The 22,844-nt window shown below is 37.7% G+C and overlaps 1 protein-coding gene across 2 annotated transcripts in view; it reads right to left on the reverse strand.

The window, feature by feature from the left end:
* Positions 1 to 716: 716 nt before the first annotated feature.
* Positions 717 to 22,844, reverse strand: part of LOC131050161 (protein IQ-DOMAIN 5) — a 69,578-nt gene continuing 47,450 nt past the window's right edge. For both annotated transcript variants that reach the window (XM_057984338.2, XM_059216539.1), the window contains 4 exons: positions 16,059 to 16,313; positions 2,008 to 2,229; positions 1,724 to 1,837; positions 717 to 1,565 (listed from right to left, as the gene is read on the reverse strand). In XM_057984338.2, the coding sequence (XP_057840321.2) occupies positions 1,086 to 1,565; positions 1,724 to 1,837; positions 2,008 to 2,229; positions 16,059 to 16,313 (1,071 nt within the window). In that variant the 3' untranslated portion in view covers positions 717 to 1,085. The remainder of the gene's footprint in view (positions 1,566 to 1,723; positions 1,838 to 2,007; positions 2,230 to 16,058; positions 16,314 to 22,844) is intronic.

Here is a 22,844-nt window from a genome sequence, read left to right on the forward strand (position 1 = left end):
TTGGAGTGCTTCTGAACTTCACATAAGATTTTTGGCATCAACATTTCAGATCACACTCTATGATCCATTAATCTGGTTTTGTATTGAAACTTTTTGGACCTTTTTTCTTTGCTACATTTTTGTGAGGCAACACCTGGCTGAGACTAAGTTTAAAATCTTTGTGAGATAAAATATCAGATTCTGAAAACTTATACCTAGTGTTGTCAAAAATGTTCTGGTAAAATGGTAATGGGGTACATTCTTAGGAAGATAACTATATCCTAATGAAGCAGACAATAAGGTAACCCATAACCTTGCCCAATAACTATCAAACCAAAATAAAATTTAGTAAAATATGTTTGGAGTTTAGCAGTGTTTGTTAGATGTTAAAATGCTCAGTGCTTTTTAAGTTCTATTTGATTTCAAATTTAAAAACAAAGACTATACTTCCCTAATTGTAACTTACATACAAGTGACAAAAAAGCAAGGTTCCATCTATCCTGAATGATTTGTCCAAATTCATCAATGAAGTAATTTTCAAAAATATATTTGTCAAGCAACAATATAGATTACATTCTGAAACCTGGGAAGCAGAAAAAGAATACTTTGGAGTATGAAATAGTTACTAATCTCTACAATTCGACCATCATGTAGGCTTTGAAAATAATCGAGAGAGTATGGCAGATAGATATTAAATAGCAACATTTAATAAATTATAAAATCAAGCAAAACCAATGTAATCGATGATAATATAATAAATTTATTATTAGCCAATCAAATCATTTTAACCACCAGATTCACATTTCATAATGGGAGATGGTGGTCTTGAGCGGGCCTATATATTTACTCTTCCACCGTCCAGATAATGAAATATGACAGCATGGTACCCACAGATTTCTTGAGTTCAAATCCAGCCTTGTGACTGGCTCTAAAGACATGGGATTTTTTAAAACTTACCTCTAGAATAACAAGAAATACAGAAAAAACATAGTAGACCCCTATGAGCAAGCACCATCTTGCCAGTAGTATGAAATATTTTCTCCCAAGAACTCTTTTCTTGGCTTATTTGGGGATCATATAGATAGCTTACATCCATAAATACAGTGCTAGTTGTTCCCATTATTCACATTATTTCCAAGAACTCGAATTGGTTCCACACGATTGGTTCTACGTGTTACCTGCCCAGCTTTTGTGCTTTGCTGGCCTGACTTTTTCAATGGTTTTTTCCCTTCAACACTCTGATTAATCTTCTGTTGTGGCTTATGATTCTTCTGGCAGGCGGTTGGTTTTTCAGGGCTAGGCAGAGAAAGCCTCCTCTTAGCCCGAGGATCAACTGCAATTGGACATTCCTTTGCATTACCAGAGGAGCGACTCCTAGAATGGGAATGGACAGGAGTTCCAGCAAAAGACTGCTCCAGGCTATTTGAACAAATGCTCTCCAAACCATCCATCTTACCTTGATTATGAACTTGATTCTCCCATGGCTGTGATGCCATCCACAATTCTAGCCATTTCCAACCCAAATTAGTTTTGTCTGGTTCACTTCCCATCTGTTGTTCAGAGACAGTTCCTGAGGTTGCTCGCCACTGCAGTCACCATATGAGGTGTTCTTTCAGACAGAATTTCAAATGGAATACTAGTTTCTTTATTGGAAACCAATTTATGAATGTTCACTGAAATTGCACAATGTAATCAGAAACAGTCCAAGTCTGCTGATTATTTCAAAATCACTTTTCAAGCTTACTTGATGAGAGAATGCATATGACATGGCTCTTTCACGTTTGGCAGCAGCCTCTTGCCTCTGCCGTGCCCTCTGCTGAATTTCTTCCACTGAGCCTAAACTGTCACACCAACCTACCTGTATTGCAGAAATAGACCAACAACTAAATCATCCACTCTCATGTTTAGCTACGAGCCAGCTACAGCTAGATAAAGAATCTATAGATCATGGTGAAAATATAATTATATGCTCTTTTTGTGATTTACATATCATGAGAACTACTAACATGCCGGATAGTTTGAAATTACCTCAGATTTGTTGACATCTTCATCCAGTATGAACTGATGATCAAGTCTCTGCTGATAACTTTCCATTGCCATGCATGCTCTTCGAGCTCGAACTTGAGCCTGAACTCTTACTAAAGCTTGCATACAACGCATTGTCATGGCTGCCTGCTTCCTAACTGCCTGCCCTCGAACAAGGGCCTGCAATCTCACCAACCCTTTCAAAGCACGAAGAGCTTTCCTGGCCTGGTATGTACATCATCAAGATCATTCATTGCACTACTTGCATAAAAGATACATAACAAGAACAACTGATAAGTTAAAAAAAGCATTGTTTAAGTTTGTGTTCCAGTCGATAGGAAATAGGAATGCATATGATCTTGCATAAAATATCAGAAAAAAAGAAAAGTTGTGGATGCTACTTAGGCCTTTTAAAGTTGATATTTACATTCTTCCCAAGAAAACTAAGAACCTTGCATGATGCACTAATAGCATTGTCAAGCGGCCATATACATCCATCATCAACAATCTCAGCAGACAGAAATTTCAATTATACTTTCATCCTCGATGATATGTGGTACTATAAAAATACAGGACCAAATATGATTAATCCATGAAAAAATTCAGCCTTGTACAATAAAAACAGGCTGACAAGATTAAGTATAGATGTACTTGATTTAGTGGCAAAATTAAGAAGTTGAACAGTATTTCTAAATAAGAAGCTAAGAAAAAGCAGAATGTGAGGGAAAAATAATAGAGCTTTCATTGATGACATAGGAAGTGCATGCAGGTAAGTATCAAACAACACATGGTTGACACATAGCACACACCAGACTGAAAAATGGGGCACTTGCAGAGCATTCAAATAATTCTAATACAATTATTTACATTGACGATACAAAACTTAATGACGACCACCATAAGGTGTGATTGGTTAGAGAAGCACGTGAAAATGAGGAGCATTCAAGTAATTTAAACATAGATGGTGGACTAACCATTACTGATTGGTAAGAGAACATTAAATAGCTACATACAGAAAATAAAATCACTACAGATAAAGAAATAAAATATCAAAATGCCTAAAGAATGTTTCTTAATGCAGCAACCTAACCCAAGAGTTCATATTCATTAAGTATTACCATTCAAAATCCAATATATATTGAATATCATTATGATTCTCTCCTCCAGGAATAAGTCATCCCTTTCTGCTGATGATGGATAAGGAAGATGAACTTGAAATGATGAGATCTATAAATCTGAAAGTGGTGAACCACAAAAATTTGTAATAGAATTTGGGTGTTGGGTCTTGTTGTGACATTTTCACACATCGCCCCATTGCAAATGGGGACCCCCACTTTTTCAATTTATAGGTTAGCCATTGGTAGCTGTTGAGTCTTTTAGCTATTAGCCTTTCATTTCGAAGAAGTGTAGTATCCAAGTTGGTTAAGATGTAATCAGGACAAGACTCTTTTTAGGATGAAATGAAGTACAGTGTTTTGCCCAACCAAGCTTCTGACCTACCTCTCCCTTGCTTTAGCTTAGCCTAACCCCATCTTCTACCCCTTACGCCTCCCTCTCCACCTCACCTTCCAAACATTTCATCCCTAAACCCTTCCTTCCGTCTCACCCAACTACCCTACTTTTATTCCAACCTTTACACCTCCCAACTTCCATTCACCATATCTTCTAACCCACCTACCTTCCCGTCCTCCATCTACCTCTCATACCCTCCATTCCCTACACTTTCTAACCTATATCTCATACCTCTTAACCTACTCATCAACACCTCATACCCTTTACCCCCTCATTACCCTAAACTTACCTATCCTAACCCACCTTCCTTCCCTTAGCCTAACCCCCATCCCATCCTAGCCTACCCTTCTACTACCCCCTGCCAGCTCCCTTTACTCCCCAACATATCCAAACCCTTCACTACCCTTCACTACCCCTTATACCTCCCACATCCTTCATCTACCTTACCCCCACGGTATGTGCTACCTTCCTTGAATCCCCCCACATCCATAAGGGTCTCCCTTTCCGCCAACATACTCTAATTCCCTTTCTCACGTGGCACCTTTCCTTACCACTCTTCACTTTCAACCCACAACACCTCACATTCCTCTCCCTCTCTACCACGTCATTTCTTGGGCCCCAGCAAATTCTAAGATGGAGGTAAAAGTTTTAAGGCATTTTTTTTAAAAACATCCACCTCACCATTCCCTTTGACCTCTAATTATGGCACATGCCTAAGCCCCTTAAATCCACGATGAGACATGAGGCAAGAGGTGGCGTTAGGGAATAAGGAAGTTGGCTTTGAGTAAAGATGTGTCACTTAAATGGAGATTTAGATTCAAATAAAGCAAATTCAAAATTGCATCATAAAAGATCAGGAGTCAGCAAATAAAGTGCAAAATTAAGGAACAAATCTCAGCAGAAAGAAAGGAGAACCAAAACCAAAATATTGATATTTTTGAAAGAAAGTTAGTCATCTGCATTCGGATCAGACATTAATGTCAATTTTCAAGGTCTGATTTGATGTAAAGTGTTGGACATTTCCACTAATTTGGAGGAAGATATCAACAATTTAAGCAGACCTGATTCTGATTTTTTGATCAGACCTGACTTTGGCAAAAAAATTAGTAATTCGATTAGTATCATCATGTCCAGCCTTAGAAATTCATGTCCAGACTTGAACGGGTTGTAGGAAGCTTGATTTTTACAGAAAATTGTTTTCATTCCTACGGTTTTGATGCAAAATATGAGTATCTCTTTACTTTTCAGGTCTGATAGAAGGATGGAAAGCTAGGAAGGGGAGGATAAGTCATTCATTTCAAACATCAAACAATCTAATTCAGTGCGGATTGAGAGACAAATCCAGCAATCAAGAGCAAAATCATCAAATACAAACAAGGCATGAAAAGCCAATTTGATTGGTTGCAATGAAGAAATCAAAATTCAATCGAGCACATCTGCTTATACAAATGAAGACCATAATGCCGATTCTACAAATGAAGCCCTTGAAGCCGATCTGTCTATGCAATTGAAAGGTCAAAAAACCGCCCAAGACAAGAAAGACTGATGCAAATGAATGACAAAATCCCGACTTGCTGGAAGCATAGTTATGCAAATGGACACATAAACACACCTTATTTTGGTGAAGAAGGGCAATCAGAAGTTGATCAAACACACAAAGTTGTGCAAATGACGCATGAAAGCCCGATTTGCCTAGGAGAAATAAAGTAATCAAAAATTGATCAAACAAACATGATAAAGCAAAAGAAGCTCTTAAGGCCGAATTTCTAGTACTACCTCCAATACCACCTCAAGAGTGCGATTTAATAAATGTGATTTGCAAGGGATACGTGTATGTATGAAACGCCCCTTTGATCTGACCCCTTCCATGATGCAAACTGAAGACGATTTAATCAAGATGGGGAACACATTTAAGGCACCACTTGTTTGAATCCTTTCTACGATGTGAGCTGAGTGTTTTCATTTAAAATATGAGCTTCAGGATCCAAAGTCGACTTTAGTAAATTAGCTGTAAGGCATTTAATATATGTTACCTGCTCTCATGAAGTAATTGTGTAACATTTAATAGCGGTAACAAAGCGCCTTTGTGAGAGGATGTGATCCTCTTTACGCACCTATATTGTTTGATCATTGCATTTGATCAAACAATAAAATGAAATTGCAAAAAATGCCTTAAGGACTGCGATTTTAAGCTGATCGATTTAAGCTTTTGGTTATTGTTTAAAGGCAAATTCACAGGCAGCGATCTCCATCAAAACAAGGGCAAAGTCAATTAAAGAGTGATTCTGATCAAGCCTTCCTAGGTTAGAACAATCTCCTCCTTTGACCAAAGCTTCACATCCTAGGCTAGACATAGAGTGTTTCAACAATCTCATCCTTTGACCAATGACGTTTCGTCCTTTGACATAGAGTGTTTCAACAATTGCATGATCAAATCCGTCCAAGGCAAGAACAAGGCATCCTAGACAATGACAAGTCCGTCCAAGGCAATGACAGGGTCCGATACAAGCAGTCAGCATGAAGAATAATGGAAAAGCAACATCAAGGCAAAGGATAGCAATCAACATCAAGCATTCAAAGATGGAAATTTTCACAATCTTGAATTTCCTTCGGAAATCCAAGAATCATTGCCAGTATAGCCAGATGAAAGCTCCAGAATGCAAGTGATCAAGACAAGATAGCTTCAGAAGAGTTAATCAAAGTTAGAAAATCGATTTGAGTGAAGTCATCATCACATCATGAGCTTGAAATGTTGAGTATCAAGAGATATGCCTCATTCATTTACAGCTACAACTTGTGATGAGTTACAAAGATCGAACAAGCTAAGGTGGCGCTTAGTCATCATTTATCCAATCACATTATTTCAAGAGAAGGCATCCAGAATCAATGAACCTAACTCATCCAACAAAGAAGATACTACCACATGTGGGCACAAAGTTCGATGTACCTACCATCACCATCTATTAGTCCAATTTTCAAAGGACATGTGTCCCATCAATTGTAATTTTATCATTGGTCAAGCATTAAATGCTTTGTAATTTTATCTTTCAATCTCGACCATTGATTGTGAATCGATCTAAGCCACTGAATTGTAATGAGAACACTATATAAGGCTCCACTTCTTCATTTGTAAAAGTTAAAAGCGAATAGAGAATACTTAGTAGTTGATCAAGTAGAATAGATAGCAATTAGAGTAAGAAGAGAAGGCAAAGATTGTTGCCAAGACATTGTCGTATGAAGCATGTAAACTTCATTGAAGATATGGTGAATTCTATGTGTTTACTCAACAATTTGCATGGTCTCTACTTCTCAATTTGATTTTCATGTTATTTGGATGAATGGAAGACTTTGTGTATGATGATTGATCAATGGTGAAATTTGTACATCCATACTACTAACACCTTGCTGATGGTAAAGTGCCTTGCGTAGTCAACTGGATCTATCTTAGCCAAAGCTTAACTTCAATTATCGCTTTTTCATTGATATGCATCAACTTGATGGTATTTCGGCTTATAGTGATGATTTGAAAATCATAAAGCTATCCTTAGAAGATCGCACTAGCCTTGTGGAGATGTTCATTGCATGTCGAAGCAAGACTTAATTGAATTTCATCAAAGATTATCCATTGCTCTTGCATTCCTAGGATTAGATTAGATCCCTCTCAACGCTTATCCTTTTTCCTTTTTTTAATCAAGTGAAATCCCACGTTCCAACGACATCCAGATATTCAAAGCATTCAAGCATATTCAACGTAAATCCACCTTGTGCTCCCAGCAATATCACATCAAATACAACTGAGTCTATCCCAGAATACATCAAGACTTGACATTCAAGAACCTTGGAGTCATCCCACTTGATCACGCAGCTTAGCAATTGGGAGTCTTTATTCAAGAGAGGATAGAATACTTGGTATTTTATTCTGTGTTGCATAGTGCGTGAAAACACCATCAATAGGTCTTCAATCTCCTCCAACTCATCCTCCACTAGAAGTTGCTAGCCTTAAAAATCCTGACTGACCTATTAGAAGTCTGTTTTGTTCCTCCCAACAAGGCATTCTGGAAACATTCTATCTTCTTCAATACTCACAGAACCCTGATTCAGACAATGCATTCATCATAAGCTTTTCCTTGAGACCTGAGACATTGAATACCATATTCAATTTCTATTTATTTAGGATGCTAGACTCTACACTTAAGAGAATATACTAGCTCTCCACTCTTTTACTTTCTGCCTCGCATCAAGCTTTAATGCATTTATCATTGGAGATGAGCAAAAACTACATTCCCTGTTTCAAGATTTTCAAACCTTTGTTAGTCTGCTTGCTGCTTCATCCTATCAAATGTAATAACCAAGCTGTTCTTCAACATGGTCAGCACATCTAGCATGTCTTGGAAGGTGCCCACAGCAGCAAAAACCTAAAACATCCTGTATTCAAAAACCTTGGGTAATGCAGCTGCACAGCCCATACAATGCCCTGCAAGCAGGTCACTCTAGTGGTTGAGTGTATGCAGTGTTATAACAGTATTTTTCTGTAGGCAATTATTCTAGCTATTTATTTTCTCTTTTTATTGTATCCTTGATAATCTTCTAGTAAAATTATTCGCTTCTTTTATCTGGCCACCCATGTTAAAGACGAACCCTGCTAGCCTAACATTTCTTGCAAAACATGACATTAATTATGAAGCCCCTATTTCAGAATGATGAGATGATAGTCACAAAGAATGTAATGTCTCCTACTGGGAGTAGGCTAATCTGCCATAATTGAACCATGTATCACCATATCATGCCTTCAATCAGATTATTAAAACTAGAGAACAATTAATTATTCATAATACAATCAATAATTATTATATTTAGGCCCCATCCTTACTTTTTTCCTAACCCTAATGGAGGATGGGGATATACTGTCATAGAGCGCTTGGAAACCAATCTACAAGTTGGCTCCCTCAAGGTTTCAGGACTCTGTCCATACCCCCATCTTGGGCTTACCTATATTGTGTGGATTTACTCTGCCTCTCCCTACACACACCAACCTATCCTCTCCAAGGCAATAGCGAATGATTAAAGACTAGGCGATTAATATGATAGTCTTTCATGTATTATGAATGTATATGTACATAAATGAAATTAAGTATAAATCTGATCTATTATATTTAACAAAGGCAAATCTTATTGACAATACTTCTTTTATATATATTTATACCAGAATCTATAACAAATTATATTATATTTATATATATGCTCATTATTCTTGATAGAATGAAGTTATAACATAACATAAATGTAAACCAGCATATGACCATGAGTATGATACGGCATACCAGTCTGCTCTTCTGATACTGATAATATTTAATTCTGATTTCCTCTTTTATAGAGACTCTACGCCTTTTCTTCTTTTCTCCTTTGGTCCATCCCTGCAGTATATGTATATCCCTTCACTTGCAATGGAATGGATGTGTCTTTTCTAGAGTCACGTCTCCTCTAAGGGTGCGTCTCCATGAGAATAGTCTTCCTCACTTTGACTGCTGATGTGCCTCTTAATTAATCCCAGTAGTTAGGAATAACAGTGCCTTAGTAAACACCACCTTTCACATGATCGAACATATGTGGATAAGAGAAATGATGTAGATTTATAAGGGATTTCGCAGTTGACTTTAGAAAATTGTGAAGTCTTATTTCATAAGACGATTTTCTGATTTAATTGTGTACTTTGTGGCAGGGTCATGACAGAGAACTTGTACAAAAATAGGTCAACAATTTCAAAGTTTAAACCTAAGAAAGTTTACTCACTATTGGAGGATTTAGACTTAGAGATGTGCTTGAACAAATGAACCTTTCTTGATGGTTGGTGAAGTGAGTTGCAAGTGAGTACAACTGCAGAATATTTAGAGCAACATGTAATCCCTCATAATATATGGTGTAAAATTTATCTGTGAAGGTATTGTTATCACAAAAGCTCGCACCCTTGCTAAGCTATCAACTCAGCAACCTTGTGAAACATGGAGACAACCCCGAAGTGTGGGACCTTGCGCAAGGGGGTTGAATCTCCAGAGAAGGCCGGCTTCCTTCTCAATCCAGGTGCATGTGTTGAACCAACTCAACACTTCAAAACTAACTCCTAAGCCTATCCTAACAAATTGCAGAGGAAAAGGGAAGGGAGAAATGCTAAAAATGAAAGGAGGCGATGCACCAAGAAGAGATTGTTCCTCTCCCTACCCAAAATGACACAAAAAATCAACTGAAACACCCAGGAGATGCACAAAATTCAGTTGCATGAGTGATTCCAATGCATGTATGGAGGTTAGAATTCGCTGAGTGTCAAGAGGGAAGAAGGATTCCCACAAGTCACACTCAAAAAACAAGTTAACACAGCATATATGGAGAGGAAATCCACAAGACATACACCTATAATGAAGGTAAGAAAACATACACAGCATACATAGGTTGAAAGAAGGCAAGAATGGTGATTTTCAATTAATTATAAGGCCAATGGCCAAACTTACAATTGCATAAATGCAAAATAAATACAAGAGAAGTGGGAGAGCATAGAATAGCTCAAGCCAGCAGGGAGAGAACCTTTTACAATGAGGCTTAACACCCTTATATAGAAAAAGGTTACAAAGGTGATCATGACCTCTGCATGTTAGTCTGGAAGCACACGGAAGTGCATGAACTTGGCTTGTACATGCAAGCAACCTAGCCATACCACCAAAGGCAACTCTGAGGAAGGTGGACTGATTGCCCTTCCAAAGTTAGACATGACATAAGTCACCAAGCATGGCCCCGTACCTCCCTGATGGATATCCTACCAAAAACACTTAATGCACCCTTGTGGCTCCACAAAAGAAAATGCACAAGTCACCAAAATTGTCGGAGCATTAAAAGCCTTGAGTGTCAATCACGCTATTCGGAAGTGTCGCCAGTCGGAAGGAAGCCCGGAGACTTCGGAAGCTCGGACTCCCAAAGTGAGGAAGACAGGTGAAGGAGCAAGGAACTTCAAAACATCGGGGTTCTGGAGTTCCGAGATAGAGAGAGGAAGAGAAAGAAAGGAACTTTGGAACCTCGGGGTTTCAGAGTTCCGAAGGAACTAGGGAGAGAAGGCAAAAGGGGAAGGAACCTCGAAACCTCGGGGTTCTTGAGTTCCGGGGAACTGCTCAAAGGAACTTCGGAACATCGGGGTTCCGGAGTTCCGAGATAGAGAGGGAAAGGGCTAAAGAGAGAAGGGGAACTTCGGAACCTCGAGGTTCCAAAGTTCCGAAGAAGGGAAGGGGAAGGGACAAGAACTTTGGAACCTCGAGGTTCCAAAGTTCCGGATAAACTAGAGAAAAGCTAAGGGAAGGAAGGGAACTTAGTTCCGAAGTAGGAAAGAAAGCGGCTAAGGAAAAGAACTTCAGAACCTCGGGGTTTTGAAGTTCCGGAGGGGAAGAGAAAAAGAGGACCTAGGAACTTCCGACAAGGCAACACTTCAAACCATGATTCTACTGCTTTTATCCTTGATCATCTGGGGCAGCACTGGTCCATGGAACATATCTCTGATCGGTTCTCACTGATGGACCAAGGGTATCATAAAATGACAATAGGTATATTTGGACACTAAAATATACACAGTATGCATTGCTCCCACACAAAATGCTTTCAAGACTTGAGACTTGGATTGGCAAGATTCCAAAGGTATCAAGATGGATGCCTAGTCTAAATATGTTTTATATCCAAAATATCAAATGTACTCTCAAGATCCTTCACACCAGAACAGCAAGAGACACCATTGAATACCTAATCTCTATTGTGAGAGAGAGTTAGTCTTCTCGTTCTGATTAATTTTTGGTTTATCAGGGACCATCTATATCAGATCTGATATCCCTTTTACCATAACTAACAACTGCTATTTATTGTTTCAAAGTTAACTAATTGCTCTTCTAGCTCTAATAGTGATGATTTATTAAGATGTGGTTCAATCAGCTTTACTGCAATCAAGGTTTTTGATGTCAAGTTGGAGATGCAAATCTTCCAAAGCAGTTTCATAGAGAATTTTGTGTTGCAAGTGCAGGAAATATTGACGTGTATTTTTTAATTGTAGTATCATTCTAGAACAGGTGCATCAGCAAACTTACTTAGCCCTTTTTAGGTTTTTTTGAGAGTTGCTAATTCCCCACATATGTACTCCTTATACAAGTATTTTAGGAAAATGTTTTTAACTTGATCTCCTTATTAGTAATATGTTGCACCTTAAAAGCAACTTGATTCTGCTTGGCCAAGCATGTACTACAACTTCTCCTTAATTTGTACAATAGGATTTTAATCTGAGGTTGAAAGCATAGTTGGAAAACTCACCAAGTACTTGTGGGTTTTTTCCCAAAACAAGTACTTGTTGAAGATTTATAGCTGTGATAGAGATCTAAGATAATATCTAACTCTTCCTCTCCACCATGGAGTCTCTTCACTTTCTTGTTGGTGACTCTTCCTCTCCACCATGGAGTCTCTTCACTTCTCTGCCGGTGACTCTTCATGTCTATGTGGTTGACGGTGTAGTTGTGGCTGTCGGTGACTCTTCATGTCCATATGGCTATCAGTGAAGATGTAACTGTTGGTGTCTTTTCTTCTTCCTTCGTGGTGTCTCTTCACTTGCAATTTCGATTCTTTATATTCATTTCTCTTCTTCTTCGGCAGATGGATAGATATATTGTTGGCTTCTCTCATTTGTTTGTAGCAAGTTGAGAATATTCACAACATCGGTACTAAAAAATGGTCAGCATTCACAACAACTGCATCAAGACATCAGTACTCAAAAATGGTCAGCATACACTGCTTCCAAGTTTTGTAGTTGTGGCCGTTGAATTTTTTGCTGCTTTCGAGCATTATATTCATCAAAGATGCCATCACGTACCCTGAGGTCGAACTGGTGAAGGAACGAAATCCAAGGCACAAAAAACAGCAAATGAAAACAAGTTCTGCATGTCGGATTCTGAAGCAGAAACAGAAACCCTGGCACGGTTTTCAAGGCAAAAAAATCTGAAAGAGAATTTTGAAAGCAACCCAATTGAGGTTTCAAAAAACCCACCAAGAATCTACAATCAGAATATAATTTTGCCTTGAAACAGAGGGTCAAAACCCTAGGAGAATGTGTAGAAACCCTAGGCAAAAAAAATTACAGACCCAGAAAATTTTAACGACCTAGAAAATTGTGGGAAAAACCCACAAGGAATTTGCAAGAAAAATTATTTCTGGCAAAAACGGATGGTTTCCTACAAAACCCTAGGCTGAAACTGGAACACCCAGAACTGAAGAAAAAAAAATTCACAGGTTGTGAACGCCAGATCGTGAAAATTTCTGTAAAAGATGCCGAATAAACCCTAGGTTGCAGGTTTAACAAAAAACCCTTTTTTGCGGAAAAACAAAAAAATTGTGTCGCGTAGCAAAAAAAGGTAAAAAAAACCGTGATTTCTTTTTAAAACACGAAAAATCGCATTAAAACAGTAGCAATTTTTTAATAGTCGCGATTTTTCACAAACGTGAAAAAAATCGCAATTTGCAGTCGCCAAACCCAGATCACGATTTTTGCGTTAGCAGAAAACGCAAGGGGTGTGAAGCGGAAAAACGGGTCACGGAAGCATCAAACAGAAAACGCGATTAGGGTTTTTTGAAAAAATAGGTTCTGTGCCCTAGCTCTGATACCATGTGAAAATCAGATTCACTGGTAAAATAATTCATGCATTAACTGAGGAAAAAGTTACAATATATGGAGGTTACAAAAATATTGTAGACATTACTGAAGACACCTACTTCTAACTACTTGTTACTGTAGACATTTAAGATGTCTAACAACCAGTTACATTATTGACCATTAATAGTTAACAATATTAAATATTATTCTAACAAGATAAAACATGCCTTTTATAACAGCCTAGGAAAATCGATTTGCCTTGGCATAAAAAATTTATCATTAAATTCTTGTTGTTGGGAATTAATTAATTCACAACAAGGCAAAAAATATTAAATTTAAGCACACTTAGCATTAAATTCTTTCACTTTTATTAAATTTGGGTCAGCTGGGGAAAATCGATCCATGTTGGGATAACAATTTGCATTAAATTTTACCGTAACTCATCACAGATGGCCATTTGGGGAAAAACGACCCCCATCACGAAACACAAATTGCCACATTTCATTCACTGAGTCTCAAAATTCCACTTTGGGGAAAATCAACCCCCATCAAGACAATTAAATCTTGTCATTTTACTTGCATTCTCCAGAAAAAATCACCTTTACGAAAAATGTGGGTCATCTAGACTCCAAAATCATGTTCATTTCTGTCACTTTTGTTCATAAATTGGTTTTGGGGAAAATTGAGCCCCATCTAGACAAGGAATTTTGTCCACATAAAACTTCATCACACTTCATCTTCCATCCCTGAGGAAATCCACACTTCATTGAGATAATTCTCAACACTTAGTCAAATTTTGGGCCTCTCAGTGGAAAAACATGGTCCATCATGACACAACTCAAGACGATTGGGGAAAAACATCCCTCATCAAGAAACACAGTGGGGAAAATCATGACCCATCGGAAAAAAGTCCTTTTATGCCTTAAAAACTCAGGCAAAAATGTCTTTCATCGAGAAAACTCATTTTTAGACCTTAAATCCATGTTTTCCATTGAGACTTCGTGAATTTTCACACCACAAAAAGTCCGGACTTGCCAAATTTCATCGTTATGTATCAGGACATTCATCATTTTAACTGGATTTTGAGCAAGAAAATTGGAATCCATCGAGACAATGTGCAAATTTGACTTAATTTACCTCCTAGGAGCTGAAAAACAACTCCTAAAGGATTTCTTAACGCTTAGGCACAAAAATATCACCGACTTAGACACACTTAGACATATTTATGCTCAAAATCTAAAATTGTTACAACTTTCAGACTTAGACAAAATTAGGATCACATTAACAATTTTCACATTCTTTTAACATTTGATCCTATCCAAAATTTAAAACCGTAACTGCACCTTAGGCATTGTCACTTCAAAACTGAGACTTGGGCATTGAAAACTCAAATTGGTCACCTGATTGCCAAAACCCTAAACTAACACGACGCGGAAAGCAGGAAAGAGGGGGTCCCCATTTGCAATGGGGCGGTGTGTGAAAAGATCACAACATGACCTCATCCCCATATAATAATGCTAAGGCTCAAATCCACAAGCACATTGGATTAGTGAAGGCACAAGCCTTGCAATCACAATGGCCCAGCAGATTTTTTAACCTTGGTGGTCACAACAACAACACCACCGCTTAACTAACACACAATGGGAATAACACCCAGTATTTAAGTTACTTCTAAATTTTATTTTTCCAAGCATATAAGTTGCATCATTTACAATTTACCTGCAATGAGTTCAATTTTTGAAAATTTTATTGCCAATTTATACTAATTTTTTAATGAAATCGCTGTTTTTTTCTCTTAAACGAAGGCTTTTACACTTTTGAGTTGGAAAAATGGTTTTTTGGATAAATTAATTAACATACAGCATTGCTATTCAATTACCATATTACATTTGTAATTCCAGATTTATAGATAAATTTCATTTGATTTTTCATAATCAAATAGTTACTTTTATTTAACTACTTTTTTTTGGTATTTAAACATGTTATAGGTTAGATACAATGGCATTTGGCTCCACATGCGGCTTAGCATCAGTTACTAGAAGCCGAGAGCTTGCTTGGAAATATGCCATAATGTGGTTGGTAGCAGAAACCACAATTTGCACCTTTTGCACAAAGAAGCTTAATGTAGGCATCAATTGCCTCAAATAGTTGTTAGGAGTCAATTTCTAATAGTTGTTAACAGTTGTGATTTATTTAGCAACAGTCGGGTTCTTTAGATAGGTTTACCATAGTTAGGAAAGTAGTCTAATCCTTCTCTGATAATCCCTGGTCTACATCTATGTAGGGACTTCACAAAAATAAAGATATACTTTACTTAATGTGGTATCCATCATTATTTATATTATTTTATCCAGGTACCAGTCTTGTCAAATAAAATGAGTAAACACTTTTACCAGGAACATCCACAAAGTATTGAGGCCTAATGTTAATAACAGAAGCATGTTAGGGAGAATCTTAAGAGCTTGAACCCAAGAGAAGGGAAGCGACAAATTGGTATATGCTGGCTGAAGGTATACAAACTGATATGATATACCATCAGTAATCTATCAGATCTCCTTTAATTGAGATTTATCAAATTTAACCATACTTTCTTTAACTTTTGAGTCCTAATTAGAAAGAAAAATAAGACTTTATGTTTATGCTGGTAAATGCATATGCAATTAATCAAAAGACTACATATTTTCATAAGAAATACTCAGAAAGAACAGAAGATAAGAATTTACTGCATAAAGTCTCCCATTAAATCCATGAAACTAGCTCACATTATTGGAATCTCTCATAAAAAAGAGAAATATACCAGAACACTCTTCCACAATGACATGAAAATTGCCAACTAAAGTGATAGGTTTATTGACATCTAGGCTTATTTAAAATAAAATACCAAAAGGCCGCGAAATGCAGTTTGAATGCAAATAGCAGCAGACTCCTCTCTCGCAGACCCTTTAAAATGATCATTAGTTGTTGCTATTTGATCAACAACAGCTGATGCACGGGCAGGAGCTGCATTTGAACCTGAATTGACATTTGGCACAGGAGAGATAACAGGCTGATTTTGCCTGCTTTCCAAATCTATACACACTTCATCTTTTTCACTTGAACACTTGACCCGTTCTGGCATGTCAGTGGGCTTGTTTTTCTGCCACAAAAAGAAATGTATTTTAACAAATATTGCAAGTAATAAACAAACCAAGTGATTCTCCAAGCAACAGTGCTCATTTTGAGCATTATAAGAGGAATTGACCCTAGTAACTTTGGTATGCTGATAGATTATTCTTCTACAACATGAAAATGCATTTTTAAAATAAATATTAAATCTGGTGACCAAAGGCAATGTGCTGCTTGCATCTAAACATCTTCAGTGAAAAATAGCAGATTTGACTCTTTACCATTAGTTCTAACTTCTAACCTTTCAGTTTAAGCTTTATAAATTAGGTGACACTTTGTAGAAATAAACATTTATTGCTTATGTTAACAACGTAATAACACCATATAAGTTATGTCTAACAAGTAACATACAATTAAGTTACAACCACCTTGTAACTTCCTTATTCAAGAATAAATAGAAGCCACACTCGCTGAAGTGAGTACCATCCAATTCTCCTAAACTCCATGCATTGAGTCTTTTAATATTTGGTATCAAACTGAGGAAGCAGTTGGAGAGGATATGCTGCTCATGAAGAAGATTGAATGGGAATAGAGGAGAAATTTTCTATCACAGATATCAGATCAAAGGGCAATTTTCTATCAAGGACCAACTAAAGAAGAGACTGACTAACTCAATGGTATCAACTGTTGTTTTCTAGAGAGCCAACTGTCCTCTTATTTATAGGGCCAACTGATATCTGTCAAGAGGCCGACTGGATTGCCAACGCTGTTCTTTTGAGGGTTGACCTGATGAAAGTTTTGCTGAGGCCAATCTAGTGAACATTTTGCTGAGACCTACCTGCTGATGGTATTTCTTTTGAAAGGGCTAACCTTCTGAAGTTTCTTGGAGTGCAGACTTGTCAAAAAACCCGAGTGTGCCTTAAAAAGGGTCTGCTAAGGCTGGCTTTCATTAATTTCCCTTCTTGTTAAAGAATTCTGCTATGGACTGATTTTTTTGCTGTCAAAGGCACTTTAACATCTAGAATCACAAAATACTTACCATTCATGAGTAAAGGAATTGTTATAGAATAGTTCTAAAAACATAAACCAAAATAGCTTTGAATCTTACAGTTTTTTATAACTATCATAAAAAAGCCTTGTTAAAATTGTCCATTTCTTATGATTTAACCCCAAAAGTTCAGAATGTCACTCGCATTGGTGATGTTTCAGAAAGAGTCAAAAACAAATAAAAAAAACTTTTCAAAAAAGTAGTCGTGTATTTAAAAAATCTATTTTTTTTAACTAATATCCTCACCCCAAAGCATCTACTGTAATGTCCCCTTTTGGGATTGTCCTAAATCTTGCCGTTGTAGATATCAAAGTCTGCTAATTTTCACCCTTATTAATTCTGATATTAGATATTGATCCATAGACTTTCTTGTCTTCTTTGATCTTAGGATGATTCCTCCCAATTCCCCTTCTCAATTGAATTAATCTCTTCTTTATATCTTCATTTGTGGGAAGTCACACCTCTTCATAAGAAACGAGTCATCACTCTTCATTGCTGCCCTTTGAGAATTATAAATTATTCTCCAAATTGATCTCCCTTGGATGTCCTCCTCAAATGAGACTTCCTCCTTTTTATATCCTCCAATGTGAGGAAGAGTCACACCCCTTTGCAAGGGTCACAACCTTTCATAATTACCACTCTTTGAAAGAGACACAACCCTTCATCATTTCTGCTTATTGAAGGAACCAATTTCTTATTTTCTTCTCATTCCTCTTACACATCTTCCATTCTTTTTTTCTTCCTCCCTCCTGCCCCTTTCAAATGAAGTTCTCTTCTCCCTTTTATATCTCACGTTTGAGGGAGTCGCAACTTTTCATCTCATGCCTTTTGAACATTCATTAAACTTAATTAAATTTTAGTTATGGTTATGTTTAATTTGATTCTTTTATATTTATAATACATTTTAATTTTATTATTATTGTTTATTATCAAATCCTATTTCAAAAAGGGGACATTACATCTACTTAGGATGAAAGACCTAAGAGATCAACTCTCTATTATAAATAAACTAATAGATGAAGATAATTTGGTTATAGTTTGCCACCTGTTGTGACCTTTTTCACACATCACCCCATTGCAAATGGGGACCCCCCCTATTTTTGCTTTTTAGGGTTTTGCTTTGGTGTCGCAACTGCTAATCACTAGTTTTTTTGCAAATCAAGAGTTTTGAGTTAGAGCCATCCCAAGCCAAATAGAGAAATCATGCTCAGAATCATGTTTGAACATTGTTAAAGTACTTAGAAGGTCTTAAGGACAAGGATTGCAATTGCTTTGGGTCATTTCCAACAACTTACTATTTTTAGGAATTTTTTGTTTTTTGTTTTTTTCTAAAAATAGAAAGTTTGATTTTTGGCACTTTGAGCACAATCCGGGAAGTAGCTTTTTTGGCTTGCTTTTTTCTTTTTTGGCTTTTTCTGCTTTTTTGAAAGTAGAACCTAGGTTTTGTTCCTCAAGTCATTTGGTCAGTGCCCATGTCTTTAGATTCAAAAAATTTTGCCTCAAAGTACAAAAAGCAGTGTTATGTTTTTTTCTACTTTTTTGTGGAATTAGGGTTTTGATCCTCGGGCAATATCATTACTACCCATGTCATCAGAATTGAGAAATTTTCTCTAAGTGTAAAAAGCAAGGAAAAAGCTCTGAGCTAGGGTTTGTTCTAGAAGTTCCAGGTATGGTCATGGTTGAGCAAAAGAATTCATCTAAGTGTTGTGGCTATGAAGAGGTTGTCCAAGAGCTAGTTCAACAACAAGAATGGCTTAAGGCATCTAAAGGCTGTCATCTTCAAATTTGCCCAAGGCAAGGGAGAAGATCATGTTCCAATAAGTAGTTGCAAGGTTTAGCAATGTCTAAGCATGTTCCAAGCACGGCAAAGGCTGCTCAAAGTCTGCCCAGCTAGAAGACAAAGAAGCAAGAAGTTTGGATGTCCAAACATCATCCAAGTCCGCTTAGCTCATGAAAGATGGCTGACACAAGGTGAACTCCGTCCAAGTATGTTGGAGAAGTGGCAAGGTAAACCTCAAGTCAGACAATGCATAAGAAAGAATGTCCAATGACCTTCCAGGTCCGCCTCCTACACAAGTATCAAACAAGGTTGGCAAACAATTGGCAAACTCCTACCTTTAGTCAAGAAACTCATGGCAGAGGTTCATCAAACTCCTACCTTCAGTCAAGAAACTCATGGCAGAGGTTATCAAACTCCTACCTTTGTTTAAGGCTAAGTCAAAAGAACATTGGCTTGTCATCTTCCAACTCCGCCCTATCTTGGCATAAGGCTGTCCAAGTCCACCCGTAAACCTCAAGTCAGACAATGCATAAGAAAGAATGTCCAATGACCTTCCAGGTCCACCTCCTACACAAGTATCAAACAAGGTTGGCAAACAATTGGCAAACTCCTACCTTTAGTCAAGAAACTCATGGCAGAGGTTCATCAAACTCCTACCTTCAGTCAAGAAACTCATGGCAGAGGTTATCAAACTCCTACCTTTGTTTAAGGCTAAGTCAAAAGAACATTGGCTTGTCATCTTCCAACTCCGCCCTATCTTGGCATAAGGCTGTCCAAGTCCACCCACTATATGGAAAAACAAGTAATAAAGAAGCATGTCAAGGTGCCTTCTAAGTCCGCCCATGGCAAGGTGCCTTCCAAGTCCGCCCATGTCAAGGCACCCTCAAACTCTGCCAAAACAAAGAAGATGGATGTGAAAAGACAAAGTCCAAGTCCGCCTTGGCATCAAACACTCAAACTCTGATCTGCAGTTGAAAAGGATCAGGTTAAGTCAGCAGCATGGTAAGGAAAACATGTCCTAATGCACTCCAAATCTGCCTTGGCCAAGACTACTTGAAGTCTGCCTAGGAAGGGAAGAAGATGTTCCAGAAGAAGATGAAGTCCACCCTAGCTTGAAGGTGTGGAATGGCAAGAAGAAGCTCAAGTCCGGCCAAGGAGAAAGATGTCCAACAAGACTTAAACTCTGCCCTCCTAAATCAAGAGGCCAGCAAACTTCAAGGTCCGCTAGGTACATGAGGTTCAATGTCCAAGGGCATCCAAAGTCGCTAGTTCGCACATATAGACCTTGGAATCACCTTGTGGTCTTGCTCACAATCTTGGCACAAGTAGTGACTTTGTTTAGGAGAGGATAGAGTATCCTTGGATATTTTATTCTAATGTTCAGTAAATGATAAAACGTACACCAACACCACCATAACATAAAAAACTTGGACTTGGCAGGTATGAATTTGACTCGGACTCAATTTGACAAAAACTTGCTAAAAATTTTGAACATTAAAAAAACACATATTTCCAAAATAAATTTAATAGCAAGCATAAAACTGAATTAAGAGAACTGATAATTAGTTTTTCATTCATTCATCAATTAAAAAAAGTTCAATGCGCATCATAATTTTATATGATCATAAATTACAAATCCATATTCATATTTTACAATTTTTTTTCTATAAGTAAAACCTCAAAGTGGATGCTAATGATTTTGCTTGAGGAAGAATAACTTACTCAAAATATCATGGGTATTCACATCCAATGAAGCCCCAACTCACTCCTCAGCCTTGCCTTTTGCCTCCTCTTGTACTACCACTACATCTACCACCCATTCTGCTGCTTCTCCTTAAAGATGAGCAAAAACGTATCTAAGGAGTGAGTTGAAAGAAGAAATTGTGAAAAAAAGGTATTATGATGCTTTTCTGGCCACAGATTGTTATTATGCATCAACAAGAAGCTTTTTGCTCAAACTCGCAAGTTTTGGTGAGTTTAATCACGACTCATGAGTGACTCAAAAAGAAATCACACAAAACTCACAAGCCAGTTTACTCACAACTCACAGGAGTGTATTCTGTGATGAGTCAGCAAGTTTTCTTGTGATTTTTTGAACTATGGTTTGAAACTGTTTCTAAATTTTTGAATTTGTTAACAAAGAGTCATACTCTCACCAAAAATTCAATTAGTTTTTGTTGCAAAAATAACAGAGACAATTGCAAATGGTTGAGTTCCAATTTTAGACTAGCTAAAATTGTGATTGTTGTACAACATAAGGGCAAGGCAAGAAACGCTTCTACTTCCAATTCACATTCCAAACACACAGTGAAGTGATATTTTTTTTATTTTAGGCAAACTAATATAAGGGCAAGGCAAGAAACACTTCTACTTCCAATTCACAATCCAAACACACGGTGAAGTGATATTTTTTTATTTTAGGCAAACTGTGGACTAGGAGTCCACTCCCATATCTATATCAAATCACAAAAACCAGAACTAGCATCAACCCAAATGGGTGTGCAACACTACAGATAGTTCATTGTCTTCCTTTACTTGAGGATCTTAATGCCATTTGGTGCTACGGTTTATATAGAGGCATCTTATTTTGCTTCACTTGTTTCCATTCCTGCTCAATCTTGGTGGCATTATGATGTAGGAGCATCCCTGGTTCTTGGCAATCTTGCATCAACCAAAAATATTTCCCTTCTGTTTTGCAGTTTCAGCATTTCATTATGCATTTTTTGGCATTGGCTCACCGGATCTCGAGGAGTTGGATTTTTGCTTGAGGACTTGATCATCTACCTTAATCCCAAACCGCGGAGCATTTGGATCATTTTCCGGCAAGTTATCGCTACCGGTTTCCGAGAAAGTTTTCTGGTACCGGTTGCCTGAACCTATTTGCATTTGTAATCCACCGGAATCTAACAGATCCCTTTCGTAGCTTGCGGAACCCTAAGCGTTGATTCCGATGTTCCTTGGTGTGTGGCCAACCTTCTCTTTGATCTACACTTCATCCTTTGGATTTTCTAGAGGAATTTCTTTGCAAGAGGCCGACCTTGTTTTTACATGTTAGGTCTTGTTCTTCGACATTTGATCCTTTTGGGCCAACCGGATCCCCTTGGATCGTAGAAATCATTGTAATTGAGCATTAGAATAGGAATAAGTTAAGATATAGAACATAGAAGATAGATCTGAAGATTTGAGGTCCCGGTTGTGACCTGTTCTATAATTAAGCATGTTTTAGTAGGCCAGTGAGCCAGTTTCTGTAATCGGCTGTTACCGGTTGATTGTAATCAGTTTTCATGATATAATACATTTTGTTTTGCATTGCCTCCATCATATCCTTGTGTTTCCGTTGTGTTTACTCTTTGCTGACCATTCCGGATTGGTCTCTTGGAGATTCCTCCTAACCGGTGACTGCACCAAGTGCTATCAGAGCGAGCTTTCGTTCCGGAGATTGCATTGTCCTAAGAAATTTCGTTGTAGGGTGGCGGACTGTGGATCCGACCTGCAACTGTAGAGAACTAGCGTTAAGATGGCACGAAGAGGAATGGTGGAGCACATGGGAATGCAGACCCTGTTGACGGAAATGTTGCAAGGAATTGCAGCTCGGTTGGAAGCCATTGAGACAACCCAGAGAAGAGGCCGACATATTAAAGATGTGAGTGAAGATGAAGGAGAAGAAGCCCCGGCAGAACAAGTAAACCCATCGGCGATTGATCTTGATGAAGAAAGGTTTTTGAGGGTTTTGA

This window comes from Cryptomeria japonica, chromosome 2 (assembly GCF_030272615.1).
Source record: "Cryptomeria japonica chromosome 2, Sugi_1.0, whole genome shotgun sequence".
NCBI classification, from domain to species: domain Eukaryota; kingdom Viridiplantae; phylum Streptophyta; class Pinopsida; order Cupressales; family Cupressaceae; genus Cryptomeria; species Cryptomeria japonica.